The sequence below is a fragment of the Montipora capricornis genome, chromosome 7 (assembly GCF_036669925.1).
Source record: "Montipora capricornis isolate CH-2021 chromosome 7, ASM3666992v2, whole genome shotgun sequence".
NCBI lineage: Eukaryota > Metazoa > Cnidaria > Anthozoa > Scleractinia > Acroporidae > Montipora > Montipora capricornis.
In genome coordinates, this window is record NC_090889.1 from 45,778,481 (window position 1) to 45,788,480 (window position 10,000).

At 38.7% G+C, this 10,000-nt stretch overlaps 1 protein-coding gene across 1 annotated transcript in view; it reads left to right on the forward strand.

Annotated features, from left to right (window-relative positions):
- Window positions 1-10,000, forward strand: part of LOC138057288 (uncharacterized) — a 31,685-nt gene that overhangs the window by 11,981 nt on the left and 9,704 nt on the right. Inside the window, exon 4 of the mRNA XM_068903337.1 lies at window positions 7,062-9,238. Coding sequence (XP_068759438.1) covers window positions 7,062-9,238 — 2,177 coding nt within the window. The remainder of the gene's footprint in view (window positions 1-7,061; window positions 9,239-10,000) is intronic.

Consider the following 10,000-nt stretch of genomic DNA (forward strand, 5'->3'; position numbering starts at 1 on the left):
AACGAAAGGCGTTGTAAGCCGTGTAGATCAAAAACGTTCCAGGATTTGCCCATTGTGAATGAGAAGCAGAAACAATATCGTTAAAACAAAACAGCCATTTTATGGTGCATCAATTAAAACTGTATGGAAAACGTACGCAGGACTCGATATTACAGATGAACAGCATGATATAACGGGTGTATTTGTCCAGATTGAACAAGACTTCATTAGTCAAAACAAGATGCTTTCTATGGTAATAAAACGAAAACTGTGATCCTTATTCACAATGTTTCACTTGAAGTGAGCAAATAATTAACAATTATCATCAGACCCGGACGGCCCCGCGCGCGCCATCATTGCAAAACTATTGGGAAAATCCCCGTATGAGGGCCGTACGCAATGAGCCGGAAAAAGCTGTCCGGCCCTGCTAGGATCGCGTACGGCTCTTTGCGAGAGGCGAACTGAAACAACTTTGTTGCAATATAAATCTCGACTTTTCGGTCAATTTGAGCAATGTAACTAAGTGAACATTCTGATAGCGAATTTTATTACCCTGACGACCTGTCTGCTACAGAACTTCTTCAACAGCCAACTTCTTTTGAAAGTGAAAAAAAAAGTCAAAACTACTCACAGATGAAGAAGTTCATAATTTTATTTCAAGCCAGCAAAAAGCAAGCACCGTCAAGGAAACCATTTATTATATCTCTCAGATAGTGCGCGCGCTGTGATTGGCTAAATTAGCGGGCCGTATTCTACAGTACGGCCCGCTGTACAGCCCGCTAAATTTAAAATTTTGACAAAACATCATCTAGCGAGTTTTTCATGTCATTTCTGTTGCATAAACTTGTACTGAAAACTGTTTGAATCTTGCAAGCAACTATTTCAAACTTAACAGATTTAGTTTTTGGGATTTTGGCACGGCATTCTTTGTGGCAGTTGAACCTTCCGCTTCACTTTGACTAGTTTCCTTGCCCGCGCGCCGGTTAACCTCAGAGATATAATAAATATCTTACTAATCTCATTTTCTCAGTCCTTACTGTAAGTTACGGATCCTTGTTTTTTCCCGTTGATTTATGGCCCAAGCGCGAAGCGCTTGGGCCATAAATCAACGGGAAAAAACGGTTAGTAAGAGGTATGTATCACATGAACGTATTCCAAAAATTTCTTGATGAATGTGATGAGAAACGAAGAATCACTGAAATTGTCCCGGCCGAGCTCGACAGTCTTCTGTGCATTGTGCATTGCAATGAATTTTTGTCTGTTTGAATTTTATGTTGGTTTTATCAATTTTCTAACAGAATTCAGAAATTTTCGGATAACCTAAACTTTTTGTTGGTTTGAATTTTTGGGATTTGTCAGGTCTCGGGGAGCTTTTCAAGTTTCCGACTAGTTTTAAATACTTTACATGTCCGATTCGTGTCTGGTGTATTTTTTGCCAGTAGTTCTAATTTTCGGACACATTCAATTTTCTGCTACAATTTTCCTCGAGTTGGCCTGGTGACTACGAGACACGAGACACGAGACACCAGGTGTCGAGGTAATATAGTTCTTGCCGTGTTGATCCAAGATGGCGGATAGAGTGACTTGCGAGAGCTTTTACCTAATATTATTCGGGAAATTAGAGGAGGAGGCCTTGACCCAAATACAGTGGATGCCTTACACTTTAGGCTGGATTGGCTGCATGGTTTAATAGCTCGTCATGTTTATTTGTATGGAATCTATGAACAAATTGTGAACCTAATTAGAGGTGCACGGGATTGCCTAATTGCAAGTCAGGATATTTTTGGCGTTTCATCGCCGGCTACTGCCTTTACTGGACAACGTGGACGTCCAAGATATTCAATTCCCAGAGATCAGCTGGATTTTCTGATCGGCAGATGCTTTTCTGTCGTCGAAATTTCAACTTTGCTAGGTGTCAGTGTTCGGACTTTTGTCCATGTATTACAAACCTCCACCTAAGGAGGTCATGCAACATAAATAATCACTTAAAAAAAAAAAAATTGAAATCTAACCCGTGCTTTTTAACTGAATTTAAGCACTGATCGGATTTCAAATAGTTTTTAGAAAATGGCTATCACCAATCTCAACACTGGAAGCAGTCTTTTCAGCCATAAATTATCATATTGATTTCTTATGTCGTATACACATACCTTTTAACGCTAAGACATCAACAAAAAAGGGAGCTTAAATCCTCACAAATAACCACATAATTCCCAAGTGAGATATTTTGTAAAGCAAATTTCAATCAAGAATTTAAACATCAATAACATCTCCCATACTATCAAGAAGGTCTAGTTGAGTTAGCAGAGAGAATATAAATGATGCATAGATATATGGTTAAGTAGACAATGCAGGGGTGAATAAATGAACTGAGAGAGGGATAAGTGGTTGATTTTACTCTCCTGATAGAAATAACCTAATAAAATACATTTGAATCACTAATTAATTAATAAGGGTATGATACCTTATTAGCTTATGATTACCATCTATATGCCACAAGGCAAGTGGTCCATATACTTGGTACAGCTGTCTGTGTTTTGTCCTAAGCTCGAGTGCCCGTAGGTGGACCCCAGCTGGTTTGACTCTCCGCATTGCTTCTTTTATTCTGCAGTGTTGAATTCTCAAACCTCTACTCCTCAGAAATCCAGTCGTTCGCCTGTACCCGGTATTAATGCTTTGGTGCGCAGTAAAAGACAATACACACTACTTGGGCATAAACGAGGGGGCAGGAAATGTCCTGGCAGGGCGCAGATAATACCCACCGCCAGTATGGACCGCCGGATGAGGGGCCGCGGTAACTAGCCGAGGGGGTGCCTCATGCCTGTATTGCAAGGCGGGCATAGTGGCTGGCATAATGTCCTGGGGCCAGGTTAACACAGTGCAGCAAAGTAACAATATGTCCCCTCCCTAACGGGGCTTCAACACAGGGCTGAAGGGGTGCCGCAGGCAGCAATTCCATTCCCTGCCCATATTTTGTTAAGGAGAACTATTAAATAGATTACAATAAGCTCATAAGGGAGAAATAAAATAAAATACAAAAGAACGAGAAAGCAAAATGTGTCCGAAAATTAGAACTACTGGCAAGAAATACACCAGAAACGAATCGGAGATGTAAAGTATTCAAAACTAGTCGGAAACTCGAAAAGCTCCCGGAAACCTGACACAACCCGAAAATTCAAATCAACAGAAAGTTTAGGTTATCCGAAAATTTGATCAGAGAAAAATTTCTGAATTCTGTCAGAAAATTGATAAAACCAACATAAAATTCAAACAGACACAAATTCATTACAATGCAAAATGTAAAAACACGTCAGAAAATCAAAATTTGAATTATATGACGGTAATCACCCACCATACGTTCCTTCAATTTACTAATTCCCAAAATTTTGACCCTGGTCGTTCGTCAAGGTTTTGAGAAAATGGCCTTTGAAATGTCTATTTTCCAGTCCCCTCCGATGGCTTGGTCACTGTATTTAGCATTTTCCCTGATTTGCATTTATTTTTTCAGTAAAATTATATTTTACATCAATTGCGGTGACTAACACTTCAGAAGAGACATCCTGTTGCTTTAATTTCACAGATTTCAAAATATTGATTTTTTTTTTCTTCGGAAAACTGTAGGAAGCCACCTTTCTTTGATGTTACTGGATAGTCTTATTCAGCCAGTAAATTTAATCAATCTAATAAAAAAAGAGATATGAAAAAAACAAAAAAACAAAAAAAAAAAAAACAAACAAACAAAGAGACGAACTAGAACTGGCATACCAGGTGAAGTCAGGCAATTCTAAAAGATAATTTTGATTAGAATTAAAAGAAGAAATTGCTTTTTCCCTCTCGGTGTTGACGTCCAACTCTAGCGTTTAGATGAATTAAAAATCTTAGGTCATAGATATTGTTGCGGTGAGAACCTAAGTTCTAAAAGGCAATGACATAGCCAAATTGATGTCGTTCCAACGGGGACGGCGTGACAATGTTCCAATGAGTCATAGAACTTTATTTCATGCATAAAAGAGACCTTTTTCTTGAAGAAATCACTTGGCTCATGCAACTAATTTCCCAACTCCTTTTATCGAAACTGTAGACATCAGTGAAGCTAGGTACACTCCTTTTTTTTTTTTTTCCTTTATAAGAACCTTTTTTATAGGAATGATGAGGTTGAGATTAACCAAAATTTTCAGAAAGTATTAAGAAGATTCCTCAAGCTGAAAGTCGATTAAGAACGTTTTTATTTTGCTCGTTTGTATTTTAAATGTCTTAGATGAAAGCATAACATAAAGGTAAATTAATTCAAAGGTTCCAAAATAACCTCAACACCATCAAAGTCATCAGGTCAAAACAAATTCTGATGGAAATTTGGGAAGATCGTAAGAACGTTTTCAGCCTCACATTTCAAAAATATATAAGAATGTTCAGCCTCAGCTCCAAAATTAGACGTTCTCATTAAAAAACTAGTGTGATAGAAACAGCAGCAACTCTCGGTGTGATAGCTGCCCAGTTGGCCCTCTAACAACAACAACAACATTGAAGGTAAAGCCAAAGCTTCCCGCTACGCTCATTTAGGTTGTTTGCACCAAAATTTCTAATAAACGTCGCTTGAATATGTTGTTGGTGTCTGTGGTTGTTTTATTTATTTCAAACCTTTGCAAATAATGTAATTCAAGGAAATATTTACTTATGGTCAATGAACTGCACTACGCCTCTAATCTTTGTGCGAACATCAATTCCTTTTACTATTTATCTGCGTTTCCCATTTTCTCGACCTCTTTCATTATGCGAAAACAATGATACTAATAATAATAATAATAATAATAATAATAATAATAATAATAATAATAATAATAATAATAATAATAATAATAATAATAATAATAATAGTAATAGTAATAATTTCTTCAGAAATGCAGAAACACAAGTGTTGTCGCAAAACCTGTATTTTACTGATTTTCTACGCAGTTTTTATAGTGGATAAGAGTTTGATATGATTCTAACTAGGCTTTTAGTAGAGATAACCAAATTATGATGGCCTCGTGTAGGTTTATAAGAGATAATGAGAGTATAAAAACTGAATAACTTTCTAAATAGGCTTTTAGTAGAGATAATGATATCATCATATTTTTGCGTAGGCTTTACAGAGTTTAGAATTTAATAATGTTCTGAATTGGCTCTCTAAGTAGAGAGATTCATATCATTATGTATATCAGAATTGTACTAGATTCCGTACCAAATTTTTTTTACTTCTAAGTGTAGCTTCTCAAGTGGTGTAGGTTACGTTATGCGCCCTATACTACTCATAATGTGGACAGCATTCCAAAGTTTTATACTGCGACATAATAATAATAATATCAACCGCCAAATCGATTGTGATTGACTTTCTTTTCATTGAGGGAAAGTATACATACTTTTCGGGATGTTGCTTACATTTCACTGTTTGGAGGGTATAACTTCAGTAAACTGCGCTGCATATTTTATCAGATATTGCGTATATTGTGCAATTCAAAACTCTCATTGCGTTGACTTGCCTTACGTTGCTCTTCCTGTGTATATCACGTTGCTTAGCGTAAGATATTGCGTTGCACTCCCTAGTTTACAACGATCTTACCGAAATGTGCGAAGAACTAGAAGATCGTAAGACGCTAAAGCCCATATTTTCTCTTTTTGATTGTTCCTTTTTCAAGATACGTAAAATCAGTGAACTAGTAGTGGGGCGTCAGTTGATGAAATGGTGCATACAATAATTCCCTTGAAGACCTTTATTCTTGGCTGTTCTGATGATACCAAGAAAACGCTGGGATTTTAATATTAAAGTATTGAGATAAATATATTTAGAACCCACCCCCATTAACTTTCACGCAATTCTCAGTATTGCTTACTTTATGTCGCATGGTGCAAGTTCACAGGACGGATAACACATAATAACCCCCATCTGCGTCGATATTTATCCTCCCATTATTCCTGTCGCTTTCCGGCCAAATATTTTCTTTTTCTGACATAGTCAACCTCTCACGTACACATTATCAGCCGACGTGCTAACCGCCTTAAGGGGTTTGTGTTGTTTTTTCGTTGAAAGGCAGTTATTCCCTGTAGCGTCAGAGGTTCCTTAGACAGTAACATAAAATGGCATGGAATTTTACAAAGAAATGCATGGAAGGGTTTAGGACATTTCAGAGCAGTTGGTTAAAGCAATATAGATAAAACCCCTGCCCTGTCCGGGAAATTGAGATACTAAATGATGTAGCTATACTCCTGTAAATAATAAGACTATATGGGTAATGATTGTGGATTCGTTTGATGATTTAATGATTTTGGATTCTATAAAGACTGCCACTGCAATGACGTCATTGCTGTAAAAGAAAAAAAAATTATCTGGCTTTCAATTCTTTTGCGCTTTAAGTCACAGCTCTGTGCTCGTTTTCAGGTTAATGACTAGTCTTCACGATTAAGTGCTGTTACTCATCCAAAATACTGCTTCTAATACAGAAGCTACAGGTCCTGCAATAAACCAACAACTACAAACACAGTCTCAAAAACGTCTCATTTTAACATCTGTACGATTTATGACCGAAAGCAATCGATTTTTCATCTCCCTCGATCCCTCTCCTAAAATAATGGTTGTACTGGAAAGCAGTTTCTTTGTGTCTTACAGCTTTCATTGAAAAGGGAAAACCATAACAATCCGACTCTGTCGAGGGGTATCAATTTTCAATAATTTATTTTAACGCCAAGGAACACTTGTTTAGCAGATGGTTCCTAAGTTACTTGGGATTAGGTCAAGTGAGCTAAAAACGAGAATACTGGCTTCAATGATGAATGCACTTGACTGGTTTCTGCCTTTGCATAGAACGGTACCATTGAAATATTAATGAACCTTGGAATAAGGTATAAACATGACTCACGTGCACCATCCCTTGTACTTCTGGTTTCACACCATCTTCTTCGAAAGGAAGGGAAGGTGTCTGGCATATCTGCCATTTAATTAATAGCAGAAATTTTCGCCGGCATTTTATCCCTTGGTTGTTAGTTCGTAGGTTGTAATCTTTTAAAACTTGGATTTTTACATTTCTAGTGGTTGATTTTCATTCCAGAGAAATCTGTTCCGTCGGAGATTCTTTCACGTGGCCCCCGTGCTGTTGAAGCCTTCAATAGTGCTCTCAAGGATGGTGCAGCTCTTGTTAGAAGACTACCAATCATGATAATTGGCCAACATCGGGTCGGGAAGACCAGTTTGAAGAAGTCATTGACTGGAGAAGCCTTCAGTGCAACGGAAGCTAGCACAGAAGGAATAGAGACTGATCCTTCCCATTTCAAAATCTCAATGGAAGTTTGGAAGACAGGCCAGAAAGGAATAGAGGCTGATGTTGATTCCAAGGTATTCTTTGATTACCATGCAGCGAGCTTATTGATTAAAAGCTTGAAAGGAGAGCACGAGAAGATGCCAGGCGCTTCCGCCCTTAAGTCCTCGGAGGAATCAAGTAGAAGTGAACAAAGCGAGGACACCGCAGAGAATATTTTTGAAACAGAACTATCGGACGATTTAGTGAAATTGTCAATAGAAATGCTTAAGAGTGATCAGACGGTTGAAAGAGAGGACAACATTTACTCCACACTGTGGGACTTTGGAGGTCAGATGGTTTATTATGCCACCCACCCAATCTTTATGACCGATAAAGCCCTTTATATCTTGACGTGTGACTTGAGTCGTGATCCATATCAGCAAGCTAGCATTCCTGAGAGAGAAGGACTATACAAGAAAGGTAATGACATTAATTTCAGTTACACAAATATGGATTGTCTCGATTACTGGTTGTCATCGATTTATTCGTTGGCTAATTCAAATGTCTCGAGCCTGGGCACTGCTCTGCCTGAAATGTCACCCACGAGATTGCCTCCGGTTTTTCTAGTCTGCACCCATGCTGATAAGCCCTATATTGAAAGTCCTGACGAACATCCCAATGCAAGAAAGGTGGCCCTTGATATTTATGGTTTCTTGCAAACAAAGAGTTATAGGGATCACCTCTTTCATGACGTCTTCGTAGTTGATAACACAAAATCGGGAAGTGACAATGATTGTCAGGAGGTGATACGGCTTAGGGAAGAGATTCTTGCTGTTGCCAATAAATTACCCCATTTGAAACAAGCCATCCCACTGAAGTGGTTAAAGTATGAAAATGAACTCTACCGCCTACGTGAAGAGGGTCACAAGTGGATACCTAGAGAGAAAGCCATGGACATTGCCTTTGGTACGTGTGGCTTAAGGGATGAGGAAGAGTTTTCCACAGCCACGAATTTTTTACACGATCAGAGAATTCTGATTCATTTCAGTGGACACCGAGAGCTGGAAAGGATGGTTATACTGGATCTGCAATGGCTCATTGATATCTTTAAAAGGGTCATTACCATTAAGCCTTATGAAGGGTCAGAGAGAACTGTTAAAGATCTTTGGTGTAACCTTGAAATGACGGGAATATTGGATGAACGGCTGCTAATTCATGCCTGGGAGTCTTTTTCCTTGACGCAGGAAACCCACAGCAGCCTTGTGGGGATCATGGAGAGATTTAGCTTGCTCTGTTCCTGGCCAACAGGAACAGATGGAAGCATACAGTACCTAGTGCCATCCATGCTCAAGTGTCCTCCAAGAGATGACTTTCTTCAGCTACTTGACTCCATTCAAGTTCCTTCGCTCTTCATAAGGTTCAAATTGGGTCGAGTGCCACCTGGTCTTTTTCCCCGTCTTGTCTTGCAGTTTTACCAGTGGAGCAAAAAGGAATGGAAAAGTCCAGTAAATCCTCAACTGTGCCGTAACTTTGCTTTGTTTCATATCCTGCCTGATCAAGGAACGTCCGTCATTTTCCTTTGTCATTCCTCCTTCATCGAGGTCGCAGTTCACACCGCAGATTGTGTCTTTAAAACAGCGACACCAGGTCTCAATTATGGTAGTTTTGACATGTTCACAAGCCGTGCAATCCACTGGCAGCTGAGAATGATTCTAGAGAGCATGAGAAATCAGTTTGACTGGCTAAGCAACACACGATTCGAAATGTGCGTCTGCTGTCCAATTTGCTCACTTAAAGGCTCTGTCAAATGCCAAGCTCATGATGTGCGTGGCTGCGATTGCCTACATTTATTGTCGGAATCAGAGTTACAGCAATGCCAATACTGCACCAGACCTGGTATCCGAGGAGATTGCAGGATTCGTATTCAGATGTTTGCACCATGGTTTTCTTTTTCAGGAGCAGAAGCAAGAGGAACATCAGTCAATAAGGTTTGTTTACAGTTTGTCAACATTAGCAATGACGTTCAAATTTGCTGCGCTGTTGTAATAAAGCAGTTAGCTGTAAATTAACCCTCTGTTTCACAGCGTCCTATTTAAGGCTGGTGTCGTGCGCAAAACTTTTTCAACGTTCTTTGCTTTGTTAATGAGCTTTCAGCATTTTTTAATGAATAAGATCAAAATTAATTATTTTATTTTATTCTATTTTTGTTCTTCAAGCAAAGCGTTGATATAGCTGTTACTCGATCTTGAATAGTAAGCCAATACACCCTTTCGGCTTAAATAAATTATGGACATTTTTGTTAAGCCGGTGTTGTTGCTTCAAGGCTGGCTACGCTGGTTTCTGCGATAGCTCAAGTGTTAACTCGTATTATTGAAACCATACATAAATTGTTACATGTTGAGCGGTCATCTTTTCAACGAGATTTAACTGCCCTCAAAGCTGTAAAAGGAATTTGTCTAAAATGATATCAAAACAAAACGTTGATATAGCTGTTATTCGCTATTGTATAGTAACAAAAAAAAAAACACGGCCTTTCGGCGTATAAAAATAATAATAATGACGGAAATTCTTGTTAACCTTGTGCTCAGTGACTTAAAGCCTGGTTCACACACTTACGACGCAAATGCAAATGCAAACGCAAGGAAGGTTCACACGTTGAACGCAAACGCAAGCACATTTAAATACGCACGCGCAATTGAGTATCCCAAGATGACTGACGAAGTCAACCCTGGAGGCATGGAACGAGTATT